Below are 26,495 nucleotides of genomic sequence, written 5' to 3' on the forward strand. Positions count from 1 at the left end.
TGACTTGGGCAAACAAACTTAACCAATCTGTGCCTGACTGTCCCATATCTAAAATGGAGCTAATAATAGTACCTACTTCATGGGGTTGTCATAAAGGTTCTACGGATTACTATTTGTGAAGCTCCTGGAACTGGGGTTCTTACTCTGTTTTGTTCCACTGACCCCTTTGCCAGTCAGCTGAAATGAATACTACTGTAATTTATTTATTGCATACATTCATAAGTGAAGGAAATGCTAGATTTCAGTTAGAGGTCAGAGAAAATAAAGATAAGTTGATTTTTTTTTTCAGTTCAAACTAATGGACCCTTGAAATCTTTCCACGAACCCCATGGTTCCTTGGACCCCAGGTTAAGAACCCCTGACCTAGAATGTTCCTGGTACAAAATAAGGCAGGGATCTTTGGTGTGCGTGTGTGTGTGTGTATGTGTCTCCATCCCAAAGTGCTTACAACGTGCCTGGCACTACTAGGCCTCGAATAAACATTTGTTGAATAAACAAATGAATGAAATTGTATAAAATGTGACAGGGGAGTTGAAACAGGTACATTAAAAAAATCTAATAGATTTAATAACTACAAGTGCCACAAGGTAGACAATGAGGAGTAGGGATGATTTCAGAAGGAAGAGTGTTTCCTACAGGCCAGGCTCCCACTTGTCCTCTCCCTGATGCATCCATCTTCCTGCTTCCACGCTTTTGTTCAACCTGAGTCCCCATCCTGATGTGACTCCCCATCATCTCATACCTGTCCTTCAAAGCGGTGGGTAAATCTCACCAGCTCTTCCTTTCCTTCCTCTCTCTTGTATTTGACTGTCTAAATCCTACTTCTTTTAATCTAATCATAAATAAATTCTCTATGGTATTTTCCATAGTATAAATCACTTTGTACCCCTGATTTAATCTAATATAACTAAGAGAAGTAGTTGAGGAAGCTGAGGAACGAAGTCCTCCTAAAACCAAATCTCATGGTTTTTCCATGATGCAAATGATGATGAAACTTTTTTTTTTAGCTGCACAGTGTTTCAGACAAACTAATCCAGAGAAGGCCAGTAGGTAGGGGAGAGATAAGTGGGGCTGCTGTGTTGAAAGGGGTAGGAGGACTTGGATCCACACCCTCTGGGGCCCTCTCTGTCTCCACTAAGACCTTGAGGCACCTCAGCAGACCCCAGGCTTTGCAGAGCACCATGTGAGAATCCTTGACCCACTTCATGCTGCCTGGGTCAGTCTCAATGGGACTCAGCACGCAGCGTTCTGGATACAGATTGCTGTGTGGGCATGTCCTAGGTGTCTCCAGTCCTTAGGAAGCCCCAGGTCTGAAACAGGGGAACTCACAGCCCCTTGTCCAACATTAACAAGCAGGTTCCCAGAAGAGAGATTTCCACCAAATATTTTTTTAAAAGAGCCAATTGTTTTTCAAAAAGTAACCATCTTCAGAGGAACTCTTTTGGAAATGTATTACATACGCTCTACTTTTAAGTTTTAATTTGTTTATTAAAGCCGATTTGAAATACTAAGGAAAACAAAATCTTAAAATTTCACTGACGATCCCATAAATTCTGAAAAGCAACAACTTTTATTCTTTCCAATATTTATCCCTCTTTATAATTTTTCACAAATGAATTGATGATATAAATATAACTTCCTGTTACTACTTCTTAATCAGTTAAGCTATTTCATAACTAATTCCATATATTTTGACTTTCATGTCTATCACTTAATGGGTACATAATATCTTTTTGCACTGATATATCTGTTGTTGGTTATTTCAGATGTTTATGGTTCTATTTGGCTATGATTAACAACGCTACTATGAACAGCTTTGTACTCGTGGAATTTTTCTTTCTTTCTTCCTATAAGTTACTCCCTTGGTGTAAATCAGCAGTCTTGAGATTCACTCATTCAAAGTGCGGAACACTTACATTTACTAAATTGCCTCCAATTCATAACACAACCTACAAAGACTGAGTATGTCTTTCTCCTAAGCATTACCAGCACCAGACTTGGCATTGCTTATGCTCCTTGTTGGCCAGACTACAATAAGAACCAGATAATCAATATCAACAAGAAAAACAATAAAGTGTTGTTGTTAGTGTGAAATGGTATTTCATTATTATTTCAATTAATTTTCTAGAAAGTACAAAAAAATTTTTCGTGTTTACCATTTTCATTTCTTATTGGGTGAATTAGCTATTCATTTCTTTGCCCATGTGTCCAGTTAGGTCTTAGGTTTTTTGTAGGTTTGTTTTACTGTTGGTAAAAAAAAAAATATATATATATATATATATATGCTCTAGATACATTATAGATATTAACCCTTTATCTGCTATATTTTTTATTCTGTAATTTTTTTGCTTTTTAACAAGTTTTGTGTTATTTTAGAGAAGTTGTAAAGTTTTCATATAATCATTTTTTTTGTTTCATCTTTTCCTTTGAGATGCCTTCTATTTTACCCCTCCTTCATTGGGATATGAATTATAACTTCTTCATTGGGTTAACCAGTTTCCTTCCCTGGGATAACAACCAATGTATTTTCTACTAGATTATCTATAGTTTAATTTATTTATATTTATTTGCTAATACCTCTGAAATTTATTTTAAGACAGGTATTTTAAGATGCATTTAAAATTCTGTGACCACAATAATATTTTGACAGTGTTTACATTTCTTGTTATTTCGTGGTTTAGAAATCATGTTATATTCTTTATATATATATCAAAGATTAGCTCTGGGCTTTTGATTTGGTTTTATTCTGATTCATACCACACCATTTTAATTAGTGTTGTTTAATGTGTTCTAGTATACAGTGGAGATTGTTCTCCCTCATTGCTCTTCTTTTTCAGAATATTTGTCGATATTTTGGATACAGAGATTCAGTGCAAATTAATGGAAAAACAATTAGACAAGAAGCCCAGATTTGAGTTCATGTCCCAGTCCAGATACCAATTCATAAAGTCCTTAAATATGTTCCTCAACCTCTCTGAGTCTTCGTTTCCTCCTGGACTGGAGGACCTTAGAAATCTCTTTTGACTCTAACATTCTAAGATTCAAGAATGCCAGATCTAGTTCTGACTCTTATCTTTCCATTTTTGTAAAGACATTCATACTGTTTCGTACAAATTTTAATTGTGATTGCTTTAAAGCTACACTTTGATTTAGAATTGTACTAGTTTTATTTTTCAAGTTTATAGACTTAAAGATTTTTTAATCTGTAAATATTTACTTCTCATTCCAGCACATGATTTGCCCCTCTTTTTCCTTTAAAATATTTGAATTTATTTGTATCTGTCTCCTGTATCTCTTGCGCACAATCTATGTGATTTACATTTATTTTTTTTATTTTTTTTATTTATTTTTTTATTTATTGACTTTGTAATAATATTACATTAAAAATATATATGTGAAGTCCCATTCAACCCCACCCCCCCCACCCCACCTCTCCCCCCCCCCCCCCAGCAACACTCATTCCCATCATCATGACACATCCATTGGATTTGGTAAGTACATCTTTGGGCACCTCTGCACCTCATAGTCAATGGTCCACATCATGGCCCATAGTCTCCTCCATTCCATCCAGTGGGCCCTGTGAGGATTTACAATGTCCGGTGATTGCCTCTGAAGCACCATCCAGGGCAACTCCATATCCCAAAGACGCCTCCACCTCTCATCTCTTCCTGCCTTTCCCCATACCCATCAGCCACCATGTCCACTTTTCCCAATCCAATGCCACCTCTTCTATGTGGACATTGGATTGGTTGTGTCCAGGTCCTGTGATTTACATTTTTGCTTGTTTATTTACGAAGATGACAATTTTAAAATTAGATGTTCTGGCTGATAATTAGTGGCATTAGATGAATACTGCTTGGTGTTGTAAATGTTTCTTACATAATAAATGTAACTACTATTAACAAATATTAGAGTAATTACCACAATGATTAACTAACTTGTTGACTATAATTAGAATTATAGTACCAGATACTGTGCTAAACATTTGACAATATTTCATTTAATGCTCACAAAAATTATGGGAGGTGGGCCTTGTTATCCTCATTTTACAAAAAAGGAAGTTGAGGCTTGGGGAGGTTAATGTCACATGCTTATTAATTGCTGGAGTCAGGACTGGAACCCAGATGTGTCTAACTCCAAAGGCTCTTGACCACTTTGCAGAATGTCTTTCATTTGCAAATTCACAATCCAACCATCTGTTACTTTTATTTTATCCAAATCACTGTTTCTTATTTTTGTGTGTGTGCATGTCAATATATTTCTATATATATCTGTGTATGCTTTATTACTTTGGCAACATTCTCTAATATAATAAGAGTAAAAAGGCAAACACTTTGATTTTAATTAAATTTTTTTGTATTTTTCTTTACTTTCAAGGATCATATAGTATCTTATTAAATAGATACTCTTTTTTTTAAGGGTTGTTCCTCTCGTCCAAGTTGAAAGATATGTGTTGAATTTTATCAAATTTGTTTTAAATATTTGCTGAAAGAATCATATGTCCTATATCATTTAATATATTAATAATTTTCCAAATAAGGAAATAAACCCTTATGGTTCTAGAATAAAACTTATTTGGTCATGATATATTTTCTTTTATATGAGCTCTCCCTGGGAGCTGGGAGGCTGGCCTTTTAACAGGCTCTAAATACTATAGTGCATATGAGTCATGGGGAAAACTTGAGTCTCTTATGATGCTTTTTGGCTGTTCCTCTAGGAGATTGAGAAGATCTTTTTTAGAACATTCTTAAGAACTTTGGCTCTAGTTCAGTTTCTGAGAACTGGGTGGATCTTTTTCCCTGCTGCATCTTTTCTGATCTTTCTAACAATCTGCCTGTTCCTTTTGAATGAACGATTTTGTACGAAATTTGGTCTTGGTCATTTATAGATCATTTGAAGCCAAAGACCTGTGGACCACTTCTTGGGCTGTGTGCTGGAGGTGAAAAGATGAAAAGTGCTAAGGCCCTGCTCTCAAGGAAAAGGCCTGGTCCCAGCTACTTTTATTAGATCTCTCAGCTACCTTAAGGGCCTCCTAACAGGTCCCTCTTTCTGTACTCCTGATACCTTCCAGCAGCTCAATCCATTGTCCTCAGGAAGAATCTTTCTGAAATGCAAATTTGGTTCAGCATCTTCGTTCTTTGGAAACTCCCCTCTGCTCTTAGGGCAAGCACTCAAATCCTCAGTAAGAACTATGAGGCCCTGTGTGGGGAACCCTATCCAACTCCCCAGTATCTTCTAGGGCCGCTCTCCCCCTTACTATCAACATCTTGGTCTTCCTTCAGCAACTCAGTCCTCCCTCTTCATGGGCATGGCACATGTTGTTCCCTCAAATACAATGCTCTTCCTCTCTTTCTCTTTGCCTAATAAACTCCCATTCAGCCTTCAGATAGCTGCTCAAATATCATTTCCTTAGAAGAGGCTTTTCTGGCATCCTCAGATTCCTTCTCCTTTGTAGAAACTAACAATCTGATATGAAATGTTTGAGTGTTTCTCTATTTAATCTCTGTCCCTCTAGAGGACAGGTGGCACATCTGTTGGTCATTATAGCCCTAGCTTCAAGCCCATTGCTTGGGGCACAGGAATAAGGAATGGTACCTAGGAACACAGAGGAAGAAGCAGCCAGTTCTGTAGGGATGAGTCAGGGAATATTACAGGGAAGACTAGCTTTGAGCTAAGGAAAAGGACATTCCAGGCAGAGGGAACACCAGGAGCAAAGGCTGTTTTGTTTTGTTTTGTTTTCTAGAAATCTTCTAATGATTGACATGGTTTGGGAACACAAATGTTTTTGGTGAAATGAGTTAGTAAAGGTAGATACTTAGAAAATAATTTTGTTTTTGTTAAAAATAGCTCATGTTCATTATAAAAAATTCAACCAATAGTGAAAAGAGCAAAGAAGAAAGCAAAGAATGCTTATACCAAATATCCCCTCTCCCCAAATACAGAAAGGAGGAGGGAGGAAAGAGGGAGATTATGTTATACACACTATTGAAATTTTTGTTAAAACTACAATTTAATTGAACTTGAATTAAAGTAAAGTGAAACCACAGGAATTGCTTAATTTTGGTAATGGTTTCCTTCCAAAGAGATATACTCATTTCTAAAAGTATAAGAAGTATATTATGAAATGCACTCATAATTTTAGATATTGACTTTCTGTAGGAAAAGATGAGAATGGCAACATTTCTTCCCTCCTGCATATTTCTTTCTACCTTTTCATATCAACCTACACAAATGTTAGATTATTCTTTTTTACTGTTACGGTTATAACAACTACATTGCATTCTGTAACCATAGCTTGCACAGCTGTTTAGCCTTAGAATTTAGTGCTCACCTCTAGTCCCCCTTTGTCATGGCTCACTATTTCTAATTTTATTATGTCTTGTTTGCTAGACTTTATTTTTTATGATATTTTATCTAGAAGAAATCAGAAATGTTCTGTTACCTGAATTCTAGCATGTTTGAAAATATTGTCTTTATTCTTGAAGGACAGCTTGGATGGTTATAAAATTCTGAAGTCACTCTTTCCCTCAGAACTTTGTAGCTATTCCTCCACTGTATCCAATGTTGTAGAAAAGTCTGAGAAGAACAGATTTCCAGCATCCCTCACAACCCCCCACCCCTGCCCCAGAGGTGGCTGACATTTTTCTATGAGGGTAGCTAGAGAATCATTTCTGCATCCTCCTTTTTTCATTTCATTTCATTTCTTTCTTCTTTTTTAAAAACATAGTATACTCTTTCAATCTGCAATTTCAGGTTTTTCCTTCATTTGAGGATAAATTTTCTTCTATTATATCTTTGAATATGATGACTTTGTTTCATTTGCTACTACAGAGACAACATGATCCATAGATAGCTCATCACTGTCTCAACTCCAAGTCCATTATTCTTCCTCTAAATATTTTAATCTTTCTTTTCCGTCTTTGTATTCCCTATGACCATCTCAATCTGCTCCTCTTTAGAAATTCAGTTTGTAGAAGAGTCTGTTTTATTCTCTCATATTAAAATATATTGGTTAGTTATTTTCCAATTTCTTGCTATTTGTTATTTTGATCTTCAATTTCTTTCCTTACATTGCAATCCTCTTCCATCTCTGTGTGATCTTATCTTTGATTACTTATTTTCATTTTCTCAGATTTCATTTTCTCTTAGAATCAAAGCACTTGTGATACATGTTTTTGCATTTTTTATGTATTTCTTGTAGCTATGTCTCCATCCTGACATCTGTCTTCTGTATGTTTCCTTCCTTCCTTCCTTTTTACCTTCCTCCTTCTTTCCTTCCTCTTTCGGTTATATTATTTTTGCATAGTTGCCATTCCATTTGTTTTCATTTTATTTCTTTTTGCTCAGGAAATTTCTGCCTGGAGCTTCACTCTGCCCGGATATATTTTGTGCAGATAAATTTTCACTTACTCTTTCTTATCTTATCTGAAATCTCTTTGTCCTGACTTCAGAGCTTTAGCTGAGAATTGGATATTTCATGTTGGTCTGCTTTGCTTTTGGTTGGGTACTAGGGAAATGAGGAAGTTCAGATGTAGCTGTGGGTAGTAGTATTTGTGGAATTGGTTTCTGCTCTTTTTAAAATAATTTTGTTCATTGTTCAAAACTTGGGTTTATTATGCCAAATTGGGGTATGTCTTATTCCTTTGAGTGGGTGGTGGTAGGTTTTGGATTGTTTCACTAATTCAGGTAGAAGTGCAGGGACGACCTGTCCCACGTGTCCTTTCCAAACTTGATCCAACTCTTCCCAGCAGCCACTCTCAGAGAGGATAGACAAATTCCAGAGTGTGGCCACTACTCTATTTTTCGGAAGGGGTGGAAGGGACTTCAATTGGGGCTTTCCATATGTCTTTTGCCACTTACTCCATGAAAGGGACTTATTTATTTTCTCTTTAGTTTTCCTTTCTGGTAAATCCTTTCGTGTGCTTTGAGTTAATCAGCTGTGAGAGAACACTGTTCAATCATTCTACCTTTTCTTTCCCCACTTCTGCCTCGGTACGGAAAGCAAAATGGCAGCATAGGAAATTTTGTTTATTTTTGGAGTTGTTATGGTGGAATGGAAACACTTCTCTAGAGAGACTTTCTGATTCTCCTCCTCAGGCTGCCTACTCACTCCCTCAATTCAGCTCCCCTTGTGAGGTATATTCTCTGTCAGAATTTTTCCTCTCACCTATTCTTCTCAGTACCAATTCTTTGGAGGAAAAAGAAAAAGTTATCAAGCATGGGAGCTCTACATTTATCCCTAGTAATATCTGCTTTTCTCTGGCCATTATTTTTTAAAATTATTACCCTTTTCTGTGTTTGAGAGTTGCTGGTATATTTTTAGTTGGTTTTAAAATGCACTATTGATTTATTGTTACTTAATTGTATCCAGGAATAGGGTGCTTCTGGGACTGTTCTTCAGGCAGTTATTTTAACAGGGCTAAAAGTACATTTTACATATTTTTTTCTCAACCAAGGGGACTTGTTTTGACAAACGTCCTGATATGGCTTTCACTTGATTTATTAGAACTTGTATGTTTCAATCAATTATGTAGATTTCTCAGGAGCGCATTGCTTAATTAGCTCTCTGGTGGTTACGGTGGGGATAAAGCAAGAGTAAGGCCAGAGTTACCACAAAGTTGTCCGACTGTCACAAGGAAACGTCAGACAGCAATAAACGCCAGACACAGAACCCAAGAGCTGGCAGGTAATTAAGAGAGCATTTAGTCTACTCTTAAATCCAGAGGAGGAGCCCTGACTGCTATGTCTCTGACAGATGGCCCTCCAGCCTCAAGAACACCAGCTTTATTGAAAAGCTCAAAATATTTAAACATTTCTTACCTTGAATCAAGCTATACTGCCTCCTCTTTCTTCATAGTCTCACTTGGCAATATATGTCTGGCTGGTTCTGTTTCTCTGGAGAACCCTAAGTAATACAGATTTTAGTACAGAAAGTGAGGTGCTGCTATGACAAATACCTAAAAATATGGAAATGGGTTTGGAATTGGGTAATGGCTAAAAGCTGGAAGAATTGTGTGGTGCTTGATAGAAAAAGTCTAGATTGCTTACAGATTTGTTGGTAGAAATATAGACGTTACAGGTACTTCCAATAAGAACTGAGAAGGAAATAATGACTGTATTATTGGACATTGAAGAAAAGGCAATCCTTGTTATAAAGTAGTAGAAAACTTGGAAAAGCTGCTTTATAATATTGGATTGAAAGTAGGACCTGTATGTGATGAACTTAGATACTTAGCTGGGGTGATTTCCAAGTTGTGTGTGAAAGGTACAGCCTGGGTTCTCCTTGCAGCTTATAGTAAAATGCAAGAGGAAAGAGATAGGTTGAGAACTGAACTCTTAAGCACAAATAAATCAGAAACAAATGATTTTGAAAAGTCTCAGCCTGTTCAGATGTGGTGCTCTGAGACTAGAGTCAGAATTAACTGTATCAGGGACCCCCAAGCTTTTGGGAAGTAAGTCCCCAGAGGACAAGGCTCCATGTGGGGGTTTAACTCAACAGCACTTTGATAGAGGGTAGGGTGACCATGGATCCAGTCAACCATTTCATTAGAAGTCAGGATTGGAAATGCAGTTATACAGGAAGAATCTATAGAAAATTCTGTTCTAGTGGTTTGGACCTGCTTGAACTGCACACAAAGCCAACCAGGTTTTTGAAAAATTTTCATGGGCAGAACCACAACCAACCTGGAGTGAAAGAAACAGAGAATGGACAAATTAAAGGATAAATGATTTCAAGGGCAGAACTACAGAAGCTGAGGTTTAGACTGAAGAGCTCTCCTTGGGCTAAGAGAGTAGGCCCACTTGTGTGTGAAAAGGTCAGGTCTGCCCCTGCTCTTGAAGAGGGAGAGCAAGGCTGCTGTGCAAGTGCCAGTCCATCAGGCCTAGAGGACAAAGAATCAAACCACAGGTGACTCTGAGATATTGAAATCAAATAGAGTTTGCCCTGCTGGGTTTTGGACTTGTTTAGGACCTATGATCCCTCTTTTTCTTCTAATCTAATTTCTCCCTTCTAAAATGGGAATGTCTATCCTATGCCTATCCCACAATTGTATATTGAAAACAGATAACTCATTTTCTAGGTTTCACAGGTCCATCAGAGAAATTTTGCCCTAGGATGGACCATACACACAACTGATTTTTTTTTTTTTTTTAGATTTTGTACTTAGTATTGTTCTAAAATGGCTTAAGGCTTTTGAGATGTTGTAATGTAATTGATGTATTTTGCACTTGGGAAGAACAGATCTTTTGGGAGTCCAGAGGGAAGACTGTAGGGATTGACTCACAGCCCCCACAAAAGGCATGTTCAGGTCCTAATCCCTGGTCCTGTGGGCATGAACTCATTTGTAAATAGTACCTTGAAGATGTTATTAGTTAAGGTATACACAAATTGAATGAGAGTGGGCCATACTGAAAAATGGCTGAAGTCCTTATAAGCAAAGGAAATTGGTCATGGAAGGAAAAGCCACAGAGAGTAGCCAGAAGCTGGATATCATCAGGACCTGGAAGAGAAAGAGGAAACTGCTGCCATATGTGTTGCCATGTGACAGAAAAGCCAAGGACCAAGAATGGTGGCAGCCAGCCCCAGAACGTCACAGTTTTGGGGGAAAAAGCATCACCTTGCTGCTGCCTCAATTTTGAACTACTGTCTGCAAAACTGTGAGCTAATTAAGTTCTCATCATTTAAGCCAACTCATTGTAAGATATTTGTTTTAGCAACTGGGAGACTAAAACCATTTTTGGTACCAGGAGTGGTTCTTAGGAAAGAGAATCGTAAAGATGAGATATCTGTGTTGCTTCTGAGGTTTTGGGAATTGGTTCTCTAATCTGGTTAGATTAAAAGGCACTAATAATTCTATTTCCAATGATCAAGATGACACTGATAGTTCCTAGCATGAATTGGCAATACAGATATGAAAAATATCATCATTGGATAATGCTCCTCAAATGCTTATAAGAGGTAAGACTCTGGATGACAGCATATTTGATACCTTAACAGAGTTTCGTGGAGTAAGAAAGTATGATAGTTCTAAATCAGTGTGCACTCTATGGTCCTATTTCTCCCAAAGCCATGATTCACCTGTCCAGGAATTGTGGGTAGAAATAGGAGTGGCACCATTCACTATTACCCCTAGTGACCCACTAGAAAAAAATTGCTTCCTGTCCCTACAACCTTAAGCTCTGCTGGTCAAAGATCTTAGTTCCAAAAGGAGTGCTTCCACTAGAAGACAGAACAATGTTTCCTTTGAACTGTAAGTTAAGACTACCACCTGGCTACCTTGAGCTCCTCAAGCCTCTGAATCAACAGGCAAAGAAAGGAATTACTGAACTGGCTGGGGTGATTGATCCTGATTATCAAGGGAAAATCGGGCTGCTAAAGCACAATGGAGGTAAAGAAGAGTATGCCAGAAAGACAAGAGATCCCCTAGGGAGTCTCTTAGTACTAGCATGTGACTAAAGTCAGTGGAAAACCACCACAGCCCAATTCAGGTCAGACTGCTAATGGCCCAGAAACTTCAGGAATGAAGTTTTGTGTCACCCCACCAGGCAAAGAACCATGACCAGTTAAAATGCTTGCTGAATGGGACCTCACATATATATTTTTAATGTAATATTATTACAAAGTCAATAAAATAAAATAAAATAAAATAAAAACACTCTTAAAAATTAAAAAAAAAAAAAATGCTTGCTGAGGGTAAAGGGAATGGATAGTGAAAGAAGGTAGTGATAAATAGTAGTTACACATGACCAGTTGCAGAAGTATACTGGCTATGAGTATATCTTCCTTGTTTTGTTATGAGAATGTTTGCATATATGCATAAGGCAAATATCTTAATTTTCTTCCCTATCTTATCCCTTATAACAAGAGTTGTATTAACTTTGTGTCATAGTATTTAAGTTGCAGGATATTAAGTTTAAGAGTGAATATTACCCAAGGACTTGCATCCTTTTCTGAGGAAAAGGTTAGTGCATTTCCAGTTGTACATAGGACAGTTGAATTATGGTAGGCAAAAGTATGACTTTTTGTTTTTACTTAGAGATGAAATATGGTTTAAGGATATATGTATGGGTACCAAGTTGACACGAAGAGGCTCAAAACTGTTTTAGTTTCCTAGCTGCTAAAGCAAATACCATACAATGGGTTGGCTTAAACAATTGAAATTTATTGGTTCATAGTTTTGTGGTTAGAAGTCTAAAATTTGAGGCATCAGCAAGGTGATGCTTTCTTCCCCAAAGATTATGGTATTCTGGGGCTGGCTGCCACCATCTTTGGTCCTTGGCTTTTCTGTCACATGGCAATGCACATGGCAGCATTTTCTCCTTTCTCTTTTGGGTTTTGTTGACATTCATCTGGCTGCTCCCTGTGGCTTCTTCCATGTCCAATTTCCTTGCTTATAAGGACTTCAGTCATATTGGATTAAGGCCACCCTCATTCAGTTTGGGCACACCTTAACCAATAGTCTTCAAAGGTCCTATTTACAAATGACTCATGCCCACAGGACCAGGGTTTGAACCTAAGCATGCCTTTTGTGTGGGGAACATGAGTCAATCCTCAATACCCAGGATAGTTTTAGGAGGTAACAAAAAGCTGGTCATGGGCTCTCTTCACTAGGAGTCATCTGTATTTCTGAGATCTGTAGAAGATATAATGATCTTAGGTTTACCCTGGGAAATCCCTATTTCTATTCCTATCTATGAGCCAAATACTGATTTCTAGGTAACTCCAAGAAGGTGAAACTTTTGAATTCATTTGAAAAAGAATAGTTGGGCAACAGGTCTCCTGAGATGCTTGTCAAAGAGAGGAGGCTTTCCCAAGCTTTATAGCCAAGCAGTCAGCCAGCTGGCTTCCACTTGCCAGAAGTCAGCATCTAAATCCAGGCACAAGAGCCTGCTTGATACAGTGGGGAGCAATGGGAAGAGAACAGACTTTGGAGCCAGAGAGACTTTAATCTGAAGTCTTGATGTGTCATTTACTTGTTCTGTAACCTTGGACAAATTGCTTAGAGTTTACAAGCCTTGGTTTACTCATCTCTAAGATGGGATGATTAAGTTGTAGCTCAGTGGGTCTTTGTGAGGATATAGTATGATAATTATAAAGCCCCTGGCATATTAGTAGGTTTTTAATAAATGTTACAGCTCTTCCTTGCCCCCTGCAGATAGTTGCCCACAGTGTTACTGTGATTTTAAACAGACATTTTATAAATAAGCTCTTTTTTTTTTTTTTTCCAGGGCTCCCTTCTGAACTCTCCCCAGCTATTGAGGAAGAAGAAGCAAAGAATGGCTTGGATGTCATGCCCAATATTTCTGACATACTGCTGCGCAAACTGCGGGTCCACAAGTCTCTCCCTGGAAGGTAAAGTTAAGGTGTGGGCTGCAGAAGAGCCTGTATTGGGTGGGACACTAAGCAGCATCAGCCTTAGTCTCTGACCCCAGAAAGCCAGTAGTCTAGACAGCACTAATGCTTATAGAGTAAAGAGAATAATGAAGGGCCAAGCTGGGTGGTTTCCTCTCAAAGAGCCAGTGGGGTTCGTAGGTAGGCACAGCTAGTAAGGACACAAGGGTCATTAGAGTCTCACGGCAGCAGAGAGGGTGGGTTTTAGGCCAGGAGACATGGGTTTCAATCCCAGATGTACCATTTACCTATATAAGGGGGATTGAAGGTCTGATATCTGCACAGATAGAGATTTAGAACATTTGGGGCCACATGAAAAAGGACTGTTTAGAAACCCCGCCAGGCCTCTTCCACAATGGACGTGACCTTGCTTTCTGACCTGCATATCCTCACCTGTACAATAGGGGTCATAAGCATTCTGTCCGTGGTAGGGTACTGCACAGGTTAAATGAGATGATGTGTGAGCAGGGACTTGATACCTGAGATGAAAAGTGAACAGTTTTGAGTATAAAGCAGAGAAGAGAGGGGAATAATAAGCACCAGGGATTGGGCAGGTACCTGCAGTCCAGGCCCAAAGTTGATCCGTCCACACTGAGGCTTAGCTATTAGTGAGAGAAACCATCAGGCACGACAGAGCTCCTACATTTCAAGGATAAATACGAAAGGAGAACAAGTTTTGCCTAGTGGGTTTGATGTGTGCAAGTTGCACACCATAATCATCCATAATGTCAGAGTAATACTTACAGGGACCTAGAAACTAGATGTACATTAAGAAAAGAGCTAGAAACAAGTCAGAATCAGGCTGCATGCACAGCTGGAGGAGAGAATGGGTTGGGTCAGTACTCCTGAAGGAAGGCAGAGAGGGGGTGTCCAGAGGCAGGAAACCCAAGGAGAAGCATCCCAAGAATGCTATAGGTTACACAGCATGTTTACATGCGGTATGTCTTTTAGTGTTTGTAACAACTCAGTGAGGCAGATAAGGAAGATTTTGTTTTTCTTTATCTTTGTCCTTTTAATAAGGAAACAGAGAGGTAAAGCAACTTCCCCAACCACCATTATGGCCACATTAACCTTCCTGCTTCTAGCCTCAATAGAGCCTGTTTTGAAATTGGCCACTTGCTTTGGCCAGGAGCCCTTTTGGGCTTGGGATAGATGGATATACTGTCACGCAAGGCTTGTCTTCCAACAACAGGAAGCTTAAGTTTCAGAAATACTTTCTCTACAGTGACATAGGATGATTCCACTTGAGTTTTCATTTGAATAAGGAGTTGGTTTCATATCCTATGTGGATTATGTGAATTAGGATTGTATCATATCAAGAAGATCAGTGGGGTACCCAGCTGAATGGGTTCAGTAGAAAACCAGGCATGAAACCCAAATTAGAGGCATGGCTGGTTAACAATAGTGCAAAGATTGATGTCGCTGGGTAAGATAGTCCAGAAGTAAAAACCAATAGGAGCAAGTAGGCATTTAAGCAACAAATATTCACTGAGTGCCTACTATGTGCCAGACACTAGAGTAAAGAACAAACAGATTATGGTCCCTGTGTTCATGGTATTTACATTCTAGGTGGCAGAAACCAGAATATTCAAGTCACCAAATAAATGAGTTTAGATACTGAAGCTGCTAGGAAGACCACAAAATAAAGCATATTACGGGGAAACGGACTTGGCCCTGTGGTTAGGGCATCCATCTACCACATGGGAGGTCCGCGGTTCAAGCCCCGGGCCTCCTTGACCCGTGTGGAGCTGGCACATGCGCAGTGCTGATGCGCGCAAGGAGTGCCGCCCCACGCAGGGGTGTCGCCCTACGCGCAAGGAGTGCACCCATAAGGAGAGCCGCCCAGCGCGAAAGAAAGTGCAGCCTGCCCAGGAATGGCGCCGCCCACACTTCCCCTGCCGCTGACGACAACAGAAGCGGACAAAGAAACAAGACGCAGCAAATAGACACAGAGAACAGACAACTGGGGGAGAGGGGGAAGTTAAATAAATAAAATAAAATCTTTAAAAAAAAAGAATTTCACCAATTCTATTTAAAAAAAAAAAAAGCATATTACGAGAATGAGATGGGAGTGCAACATTGAGTAGGAGGTCAGGAAAAGCCTCTCTGAGGAGATCGAGACATGCAAATGACAGAAAGAAACTGTCCATGCAAGGATTTTGATGAAGAGATTTCCCAGCAGAAAGAACAATCATTTTTAACAAATGGTGCTGGAACAACTGAATATCCACATGCAAAAGAATGAAGTTGGACTCCTACCTCACATGAGCCACAAAAATTAACTCAAAAAGGAGCATAGACCTAAATTTAAGAGCTAAAACTATGAAGATCTTAGAAGAAAACATAAGAGTAAATTTTTGAGACCGTTAGTTAAGCATTCTTAGATATGAGACCAAAAGCACAATCAACCAAAGAAAAAAATATTGAATAGGACTTTGGCAAAATTAAAAACTTTTGTGCTGCAAACAATGCCATCAAGGAAGTGAAAAGGCAACACACAGAATGGGAGAAAATATTTGCAAATCATACATCTAAAGGGCTTGTATCCAGAATATATCAAGTACTCACACAATTCAATATTAAAAAGCAATTTTTTTTAATGGGCAAAGGATTTACATAGACATTTCTCCAGTAAAACTGGCCAATAAGCACATGAAAAGATGTTCAACATCATTAGTCATCAGGAAAATGCAAATCAAAACCAGAAGGAAATACTACTTCACAACCACTAATTTGGTACAATCAAAAAGTAAGTCAATAGCAAGTACTGATGAAGATATAGAGAAATTGGAATCCTCAGTAAAAATTGTGCAGCCTCTTTGGAAAACTGTTTGGCAGTTCCTCAAGAAGTTAAACACAGAGTTGCCACATGACCCAGCAATTCCAGTGCTAAGTATCTACCAAAGAGAAATTAAATCATATGTCCACCCTAAAACTTGTATATGAATGTTCATAGCAACATTATTAGGGGAGGTGATGTGGCTCAGTGGTTGGGCACCAGCCTCCCACTTACAAGGTCCCAGGTTCAATCCCCAGTCCTGGTACCTCAAAAAAAAAAAAAAATCATAGCAGCATTATTCATAATAGGAAAATAGTAGAAACAATCCAAATGTCCATCAACTGAATGGCTAAAGAAAATGTGATATATCCATGCAATGAAATATTATTAATCCATAAGAAGGAATGAAGTACTGGTACATGCTGCAACACAGATGAACCTTGAAGACATCAGGGTGAGCAAAAGAAGTCAGTCACAAAAGACCATATATCACATGATTCCATGTATATGAAATGTCTAGAATAGGCAATTCTGTAGAGGCAGAAAGTAGAATCATGGTCAAGTAGGGCTGGAGGTTGCAGGGAAATGGGGGAGTGACTGCCAATGGGTATGGGGTTTCTATTTGAGGTGATCAGAAATTTCTAAAATTGACAATTGTGATGGCGGCACAATTCTGTGAATATATTAAAAACCACTAAATTGTAAAAAGTGAATTTCAAGGTATATGAATTATATTTCAATAAATCTATTTATTAAAAAAGCAAAGGAAGGAAGTGGATGTGGCTCAAGCAGTTGGGCACCCACCTACCACATGGGAGGTTCCGGGATTGGTTCCCAGTGCCTCACAAGACTGCGAGTTGTTACAACAAGATGACACAGAGAGATGATGCAATGAAGAGATGGTGAGGAACCACAGTGAGAGATTCAACAAGCAGGGAGCAGAGGTAGCTCAAGTAACTGAGTGCTCCCTCCCACATGGGAGGTCCTGGGTTTAGTTCCCAGTGCCTCTTAAGAAGATGAGCAGAGAGCAGACAGAGAGTGCAAATCTTAAAAAAGAAAAAAAAAGCAAAAGAATACAAAAAGAACAATAAATGCAAAGGCCCTGGGGCCATGATGAGTTAAGCAGTGTTTGAGGAACAGAATGGCCAATGTGGCTAAAGAGCAGGAGGAGGTGTTAGGCAGGGGCCAGTTTATGGAAGGCTTTGGTTTTATTCTGAAGCCTATAAAGTGAGTTTGAATTCATCTGGAGTTGTCTCTGTCCCTAATCTTCTAGGCCTCTGTCTTCCTGAAGGCGTTCAGCTCTGCCTCCACCTGCCTGTGCCAGTCTTCAAGGCTCAGCTCTGCGTCAAGAGCTGGTCTTCACCTGTATCACACCTCCCAGAGACCTCAGGGGTTTCTACATTAAAAACAAAATAAAACTAAAAACAACTTGTGTTCTATAGCAAAAAAGCACAATGTGAGTCATCAAAATAGGAAAAAAGGTTTGGTTAATAATTTATGAAAATATGTAAATTTCTCCTAATATCTAAATACAAAGCCAGGAGTTGGAGGCAAACAGCCAGTTTTGGAAAAACATCTAATCAGTAAGTGCATGCTCTATATGACAGTTAAGATTATGTTATCCTACAAAGGAAAGGGCCTGATGGGCGGGGTTGTGACAAGAATTGTCACCTTCAAACATCCCTGCAGTTGTTTATTCCATGTTCTGTCCTCTGCTAACTTGATGGCCATGGGGCCTTGCTGCCTCATCCTGACAGGAAGGCTCTCACAGTCTCTTGTCAGGGGTGAGAACCAGCCCCTTGCAGAAAAGGCTGACCCCTACCTTTGTTCTCGGGGTCCCTCCACACTCGTCAAAGGGAGGAAGCTGTGTTTCCTGAGAATCTTATCGATGGCAAGCTCTGTTGCCAAGTCCTGTGATGCTGGAAGGACATCTCCCAGCCCTCCCCACCCCAGCACAGGAAAGGGCCCGTGCATTATTTACATTGTGTGGGTTTCAGAAAGGGGCCAGCTTTAGTTAGCAGCAAGAGCGGCTGCAGCAGCAATACAGAGTGGGTGTGCAGATAAAAGATCGCTTATGGTGGGAAAGGCCCTGGCTGTGGGAAATGCATGCGAGGAACCTCTCAGAATGCCACTTTCATGCCAGCTGTGTCAGAGCTACTCTCTGATTTCCAGCCACCAGAGGAGTTTCTGGCCACTGAGAAGCACTCTGGCCATCCTTTCCAGCTTACAGTCTCCGATCCACATGCATCCTTGCCACAACCCGGAGACAGAAAGATGAATCAGGCTTTGCAGACCAAGTAGCCCCAGAACTCATAATGGCAGCTCCCAACTGCTTTCCAGTTTATAAAGTACTTCTTACATGTATTTCCTTGTTAAGACCTCACAACAAGCCTGTGAGTTAACAGTAATAATAGCTAGCATTTCTATAGGTCAGTGCCTACTGAGTTATAGATACCTCATATATACATATGTAAATGACTCATATGTATGTCTTTAACTGCTGTAAGGTAGTATCAATATTATTACTCCCATTTTAGAGATGAGTGATCCAGGACTTCATTAAAATAACTTGTCCAAAGCCACCAAAATAGTAGGGGCACTGGCACAGCTCTGCCAGATCTCATATTTTCCACCACGCTGAGGGTCAACATCTGGGCAAGTAGTTGACAGATTACAGAGCACATACAAAGGATACACAGTGTCTTTTCCATCTCACCAGCCCAGTGTACTCCACTCCTAGGTAATTCAGTCACCTTTTGGTTTATTGGCTAAGTTGGATAAAGTTTGTGTGTTTTTTTTCTTTTTCACAGTGCCCCTCCACTCACTGAAAAGGAAGTTGAGGTAAGTGACTCAAGTGCTTTATGACATTTAGTGCCCGTGCTTGTCTGAGCTTATTCAAACCATTCCCACCTCCAGCTTCTGGCCCTTTTTCACATAAAAATGAGTATAAGTGACTTGGGGGCAACATGGACATCCATGGCCAGCCCCACCGAGCCTCTGAGATCCCCGCCCCGCCACCCCAGAAAATGGAAGATTTTGATGAAGTTGGTCAAAGGTGAGAAGGTAGTTGGAAATTCCACGTTCCTTCAAGGATTGTTTATGTTCTTTAAATGTACGGCTTAGATGTACAAAGCCAGCAGGGAGGCTGCAGAATTGAATCAAAATTTATTTCAAAATTAAAAGACGATCAGATTTCAAGTTTCAAACTTGGGTCTAAAGAAAGAAGCTCTTCCTTCTGAGGCCTTCAGACATAAGGAAACTGCTCAGCCAAGGTAGGAGGCTGTGCTGTCAGCTCTCCAGCCTTCCCCTGATTCCCCTGTGACTCTCCTTGGTGCCTCCTCGTCTCTGGAGAGATGCTGTATCATTGGGAATGGTGAGTGGGCTGAGAGGAATTTGTGTTTATTTCTGGTGAAGGCCTAAATGGAGAAAAAGAACACATCAGAAATGCCATGGTGAGGTCATCTGATGCCAGTACTAGCTGGTTTCCAAGATGGTTGTTTTGGTGTTGACATAAGGAAGGAAGCACAAACATGGATGATTCTTCACTCCAGGCTGGGAGGATGGCAGGTGTTATAGTTCTCACTACATGCTTTGCCACTGAGAACAAGAAAACGAACATACCTTTCCTGAGCCTCACTGGACCAGATAACAGAAAGGAGAGCCAATATGAGATACCTATCACTGATAATAAAAATAACCATGCACAGACATTGCACATACAGTTTATAACACGTTCATACAACCATCTTTTGAGCCAATTCCCTCATCAGTTCTGAGAAGCAGGTGGAGCAGGAGTTAGAACAAAAGAGAATACTGAGTGATTCAGTAATTTACCTGAGGTCTGAGAGCAGAACTGAGATTTGAACCCAAGTGTGCCAACTGAATTCAGGACTTTATCTCACACTCCCAGAAAGGAGATAACCCAGGTGTAGAGAATAACGCATAGACCATTATTAATACATTTAATTGGACCGAGGCCTGGGTTAGGGCAGAGAATCCCCAACACGGGGCTGTGAGCTCAAACCCTCCTTGCTGGCTTTTGTGAGGATGGGCCATTGCATTTTAATGGCCAAATCCTGTTCTCACATGTATATTGACACAAACAGCTCTCAGCATGGCAGAAATAGCACGGGCTCTGGAATCAGACAGGTTGAAGTTGAATCCTAGCTCCACTACTCATATATTGGATCACCTTGAATAAGGCAATGGCATCTCTGATTTTGATCATAAAGTGGATATAACAATTCCTATCCCAGAGGATTGTTGTGGAATTAAATGAGCTAAGGTGTGTAAAACTCATAGCAGTGCTGGCATATCATAGACACTCAATGAAGAGTAGTTTTCAATATTACTGTCATCATTATTGAGTCAGCTAAGTGCCTTCAGTTCTCTTTTTGGAGGTGTCTGCTCAGTATGTATTACATGAACTTCAGAAGTTCAGGTGGTGTTAATTCACCCCACAGGATGTAAATCTGCTACCACTTGACTCAGGCAGGGTAGGTGAAGGCTGTATAAATGAAAGCCATTGCTTTCTTCCTCTGTGGAGTCCATCTGCCCATTTCTTCTTTCCAGGCATTTCCTATTATTCCAGGAATTCCACGTCTGGTCAATACCACCTTTTAAAAGTTTATCCAAGCAGGTTGGATTTTTTGCATGGAATATTTTTTCAAGAAAGCTTGTCCTAATAGAATCATATCTAGCCTTATTTAATTTCCTGGCAGCTATATTCATATAGAACATGTCATACTCGGGTTAGATGCTGGCTGAATTTGCTTTAAGTCAACATGACTTAAATCTCACATGGGGTTTCTTTAAATACAGTGATTTCGTGTGAAACCTCCAAAACCCCCATACAATAAATCCCAACTGCTTCCACAGCCAGCTCTGTTGGATTGAGTTTGTCTATTCAAATACAGGATGTTATCTTCTTCAAGTTCAGGGAAAAACAGTGTGATTCCCTCCTTATTTTTCAGTAAAATGCATTTGGTCTTTCGAGCCTGGTCAGGATCTACTATTTCACCATCTTTGGTGCAGCTGACTATGAAATGACAATTTCACTTGGATGTGGGACACTTTGGTGACTGGTTCTAGAGGATGTAAATGCTTGTACAAGAAACATACCCATAGCCTTCTTTCATGCAATAACTCCTCCTAGCACCTCTCCCACACTCTTGTTCCCAACAGAACGTGTTTGTACAACTGTCCTTGGCCTTTAGAAATGACAGCTACACTCTGGAATCTAGAATTAACCAGGCTGAAAGAGAACGCAACCTGACAGAGGAAAACACCGAGAAGGAACTGGAAAACTTCAAAGCTTCCATTACGGTAATTGTGGAGGACGGACTGTCTCCAAAGGCCATGCTGTGTGGCCTGTTTCTTCCCGTTACCCACCAGAGTCTCCTGAAATGAGAAACCAGCCCAGGCACTCAGATAGCTAGGAGGAGCTGAGGAAGAGACCTGAAGACCCATTATCTTGAGGCTGTGGGCAAGGCCTCTAAGCCCTTGGGGGAGGCTCAGGGAGGGACCAGGGATTTGGATGTGGCCCCATGCTTCAGGCCAGCCAGGTATAGGGTATCCACATTGAGCTTCTCCAATCCCCAGAAAAAGCTGCTGTCTAGACCCTGCAGAGGCTACTGTTCTTGGCCTGGATGAGGCCCAGGGCTGGTCATGAGAACCCAAGACTAGGCTGGGTATGTGAGGATCCCAGGTGAGGCTCCTTCACTCTCCTCAGTCCTCAGCTCTACTCTGGCACCACTGTGAGCACCGGGAGACCTACCAGAAGCTGCTGGAGGACATCGCTGTCCTGCACCGCCTGGCTGCCCGCCTCTCCAGCAGAGCTGAGATGGTGGGGGCCGTCCGCCAGGTAAGCCTCACCAGCTCCCAGCCTTGCTCTTTCACAGTAAATGGAGCAATAACAAGACCAGCAATAACTTCAGATACCATTTATTGATGGCTTCCCCTCTGCTAGATATCATACGTACATTACTGTGGTGTTTATCAGAGTATTTTTGGTGTATTAGTCAGCCAAAGCAGTGCTGATGCAAAGTACCAGAACTCTGTTGGCTTTTATAAAGGGTATTTATTGGGGTAAAAGCTTACAATCACAAGGCCTTAAAGAGTCCAACTCAAGGTATCATAAGAGGTACTTGTTCACCCAAAGTCTGTTCCCGCATGTTGATGTAAGATGGTGGGTGATGTCTGCTAGGGTTCAGCCTTCCTCCTTCCTCTTAATGCTCTGTGGTCCCAGCTTCTTCCGATCTCAGCTGTAGGCTGGCATAGGGCTTATCTCTCTCTCCAGGCTTGTTTCTTTATAGACTTTAGCTGCTCTGTTCTCTTCACAAGGTCAGTTGTAGACTACCAGGCTCATCTCTCTTCCCAGCACTGCAGGATCCTCTGTGTATCTTCTTTGTGTATCCACTTCCATGTGAAAGTCTGTTTTAGCAGTACAGCAAAGGGATGGGGACTCAACCCGGCGTGCCCTACTAACATGGTCAAATCAATGCCCTAATCTTAACATAATTTAATCAAAGACATTTCAGCTGAATCTAATACAGTCAAAAGGTATCATGCCCAGAGGAACAGACCAGTTTACAAACATAATCAAATATATTTTTTGCAATTCATAAACAATATCAAACTGCCACAACCACTAGACACTTGAGGTGCTCCTTGGAAAAAGCTTCCTGTGGACACCTAAGTTTGTGAACTACTGTAAGCCCTCTTCCTTTCTTGGAGACTTTACAACGCACACTAGCATAATCAAGGCTTTGTGAAGTACTGTAGTGAAGAAGCCTGCTTAACTTTACCTATGTATTTTCCAAATGTGTTTGACCTAGGAACCTCCTTCCTTCTTTTCTCGCCACACAAAAATGCCTGTTCACTTCCAGTGGAACTAGTGTTTGGCAAAACATGCTTTAGGAAAAACTGCTTTGTTTAATTTAATCCTCCCTGCAAGCCTGTGAAATAAATATCCTTATTCCCAGATGAAGAAACTGAGTCTCAGAAAGGCAATGCCTGCAGTGAGTGAGGTCTGCCTCTCTCTCAGCCACTTTGAAGTCCTAAAGTACCTAGAGCAGTGCCCTGGTCCAGCAGGCAGGAGCTCTAATCCCAACTCTGGCATTCATTCACTGTGTGACCTCGGGCACGTTACCACAAAAGGAGAATGACTTTAATATCTGCCATACAGGGCTACTGTCATACTTGTAAAGCGTTTAGATGTCATTATTACTGTTATTTCCATGGCCCCATGGCCTGCTGCATTTGTTACATGAGATAAGTGTTCCTAGGACATAGCACTGAGCAGTTCTCAGGGAGGGAGAGGAGGAAAAGCCACTGGGCTGCCCAGCCCTGTGCTTTTCTGGGGAAAGGGCGCCTGACTCAGCAGCATCGCCGGGCAGTCACTCCAGCTGGGAACAGCCACACAGGGAAGACTCTAGGGAAATGGCTGGCCTCAGTTCACAGCTGTAGGGGGCCTTTTCCAGGAAACAGTCTCTAAGTGGATCCCTCTGTGGCCATGCAGTTCCTGGGCTAGGCCCTCTGAGGGATCCAGGGGGTGTAAGCAGCTAAGCAGCAGAAGAGCTCCTTCATTTTGTAAGTCCGCCCAAACATGTTTCTTGATATATGCATAACTCACTCCAGCTTGATTACTCTCCCAATGGCTTCTCCACCCTAGTTTCTGTGGGGAAGCCTTCTCCTTCCTCTCTGCTTCCACTGGACTAGTTCAGACATTTGTTCTTTCTTCCCTACTTGGTCTCACTGCCACCAAGTTTCACTCCCTCAGTCCAGTCTCCACTGATGAACTGATTATGTCATTCCCTTACTTTAGGACATTCAATGACTCCCCTTTTACTTCAGAATAAGTATAGATTCCTTAGTCTAGCATTCAAGATCCTTCAACACCCAGCTCTCATATTTTCTTCTTGTAAACAAATATAACTGCTGGCTGTTTCCTACATAGGTGGGATGCCGATATGGTCCTCATTTATGGCTTTATTGTCCCAGCGTACTTTTTTTTTTTTAAGAAATCAATTTTACTGATACGTATTAATAAAGCATAAATCTATCCAAACTGTTCAATCAATGGTTTTTGGTATAATCACATATTTGTGCCTTCATCACTTTAATCATTCTTATTATTATTCTACTACTAATAAAAAAACACAAAACTCATCACCTCTCAATCTCTTCATGCTTCCCCTGCCATACATAGCTGCTATTGTTTCCTTTTCTCTGGTATATTTGTATTCATATTTTGTAAAAAGTCTTATATATGCAATATCACCCATATTCGTGTTTTACATGAGGTTTTACTATCTTATTCAGTCCCATGTAATAGTTTTTAGCTTTCCTTTTAGTAATATACATGAACTTAGTCTTTCCCTTTCAACCACTGTCATACACATACAATAACACTACTAGTTACAAACACCTTGATATGCTTTAACCATTTCTATTCATTTGCAAGGATTTACAATCTTTTTTACCAATTCCCAACATACTTTTTTTTTTCCTCCCCTTCCCCGCTCCAAGCCCCATTGTCTGTTCTGTTTCCATTCCCTGTGTGTTCTCTGTCTGCTTACATTCCTGTCAGTGGCACCAGGAATCTGTATCTCTTTTTTGTTGTTGTGTCATCTTGCTGCGTCAGCTCTCTGTGTGTGCGTGCCACTCCTGGGCAGGCTGTGCTTTCTTTGCAAGGGGCAGCTCTCCTTAAGGGGCGCACTCCTTGCACGTGGGGCTCCGCTACGCAGGGGACACCCTTGTGTGGCACAGCACTCCTTGCACCCATCAGCACTGTGTGTGGGCTGCTACCAATGGGTCAAGAGGCCCTGGGTTTGAACCCTGGACCTTTAATATGGTAGGTGGATGCTCTATCAGTTGAGCCAAATTCGCTTCCCTTCCAGCATACTTTTTAATAACTTTTCACTCTCCAAAAGGATTCCTGGTGGGAGGATAAATCCTCACCTATATGCACATTCTGTGATTTCCGCCATGGGACTTTTGCTCTAGGTCCTCCCAGGCCTGGATGCCTTTTGTCTGTATACCTACATCTGCCTAAACCATATGTCCACTCCATTCCATCTCCATGTAGCCTTCCCTGACCCATTCTCTGCCAGCAAAAGTGATTCTCTTCAACCTCTCATCTCCTGTGGCATTGTGTTTGTTGTGCCCCAGCCCACCTCTCAGCTCACATGGTGGACAACAAACATCTAGAGGGCGGAGTCGTGTCTGATTGGTCCATGGGTCCTTTCAGTTCTCGCAACCCAGAGCCTAGCTCAGAGCAGGTTAATTCTCATGGAACCTTTTCTCCAACTGCCTGTACACTTATGTTTCCCTTCCCTGCAGGAAAAGCGCATGTCCAAAGCAACAGAAGTGATGATGCAATATGTGGAGAATCTGAAGAGGACATATGAGAAGGACCATGCAGAGCTCATGGAGTTTAAAAAACTCGCAAATCAGAATTCAAGTCGCAGCTGTGGCCCCTCTGGTAAGGAGCTGGGCTGTTGGTCCCCATCTTGGCCCCTACAATGTAAGTCGTGATGACTGTAGGCTAGGATCATGTCCAACAGGATAGGACCTGTTTCAGGCTGAGCAAGTCTCCCTGGCCCTGACCGAATGCTGCCCACAGGGCACAGCAGGAGCTGTACATCTGGGGGACTAGAGCCTGAATAGATGAATGGTCCTATTGACCTCCTGACTCCCAAAACAGTTAACCAAGCAGCTGACCACTGGTACACAGCCCATGGCTGAAGCCCTCACTCTGCTTTGTGAGGGTAACAGGCCCTTGACCCTACAAGTCTTTGTGCTTTGGGGGCCCATTTTAGGCAAAACTTGTGATGGAATTTGGACTTTATCCTGGAAATCATCAGGGATCCAATCAAAGATTTTAATTAAGAAAGTGACACAGTCACCTATGAAGTTAAGGAAGGTTCCCTCTGACTGCAGTGTGGCAATTGCATTACTGAGGGACAGAGAAACCGATGGAGATGATATTCAACAGGTGTTGTAACAGAAGATGAAGTCTGGGCAAGTCTGGGGGTACTGAAAGCCTGGATAAAGGAGACATTTTGGAGATAAAACACTAGTGGGTAAGACAAATCTTTTAAAGACACACTTTTTAAAAAAATTCTACACAATTGCTATAAGAGCACAGAGGAGGAGCCACCTAATTCTGCTTTTAGAGGAGTCAAGGAAAACTTCATAGAAGGACAGCATTTGGGCAATATTTTAAAGTAGAAATAAGAGTTCTCTAGTCAAAAGGAAGAAAAGGAGACAGCATATACAAAGGCATGAGGTTGGAAGTGAGAACAATATGAAGCAAACGGCTGT

General features: G+C 40.8%; 1 protein-coding gene and 1 long non-coding RNA gene across 11 annotated transcripts in view; one reads left to right on the forward strand and one right to left on the reverse strand.

Annotated features, from left to right (window-relative positions):
- IRAG1 (inositol 1,4,5-triphosphate receptor associated 1) overlaps positions 1-26,495 on the forward strand; it is a 250,917-nt gene that overhangs the window by 194,727 nt on the left and 29,695 nt on the right. For all 9 annotated transcript variants that reach the window (XM_071217846.1, XM_058305750.1, XM_058305744.2 and 6 more), the window contains 5 exons: positions 13,228-13,351; positions 18,980-19,010; positions 21,354-21,494; positions 21,901-22,032; positions 25,512-25,653. In XM_071217846.1, the coding sequence (XP_071073947.1) occupies positions 13,228-13,351; positions 18,980-19,010; positions 21,354-21,494; positions 21,901-22,032; positions 25,512-25,653 (570 nt within the window). The remainder of the gene's footprint in view (positions 1-13,227; positions 13,352-18,979; positions 19,011-21,353; positions 21,495-21,900; positions 22,033-25,511; positions 25,654-26,495) is intronic.
- The window catches only part of LOC131280064 (uncharacterized), a 64,129-nt gene continuing 59,862 nt past the window's right edge, over positions 22,229-26,495 (reverse strand). Inside the window, exon 5 of one of the 2 annotated variants that reach the window (XR_011649799.1) lies at positions 22,229-24,924. This is a non-coding gene — a long non-coding RNA (uncharacterized lncRNA). The remainder of the gene's footprint in view (positions 24,925-26,495) is intronic. The other variant, XR_011649801.1, reaches the window with a different exon arrangement.

Source organism: Dasypus novemcinctus, chromosome 10 (genome assembly GCF_030445035.2).
Source record: "Dasypus novemcinctus isolate mDasNov1 chromosome 10, mDasNov1.1.hap2, whole genome shotgun sequence".
In the NCBI taxonomy this organism is placed as follows: Eukaryota; Metazoa; Chordata; class Mammalia; order Cingulata; family Dasypodidae; genus Dasypus; species Dasypus novemcinctus.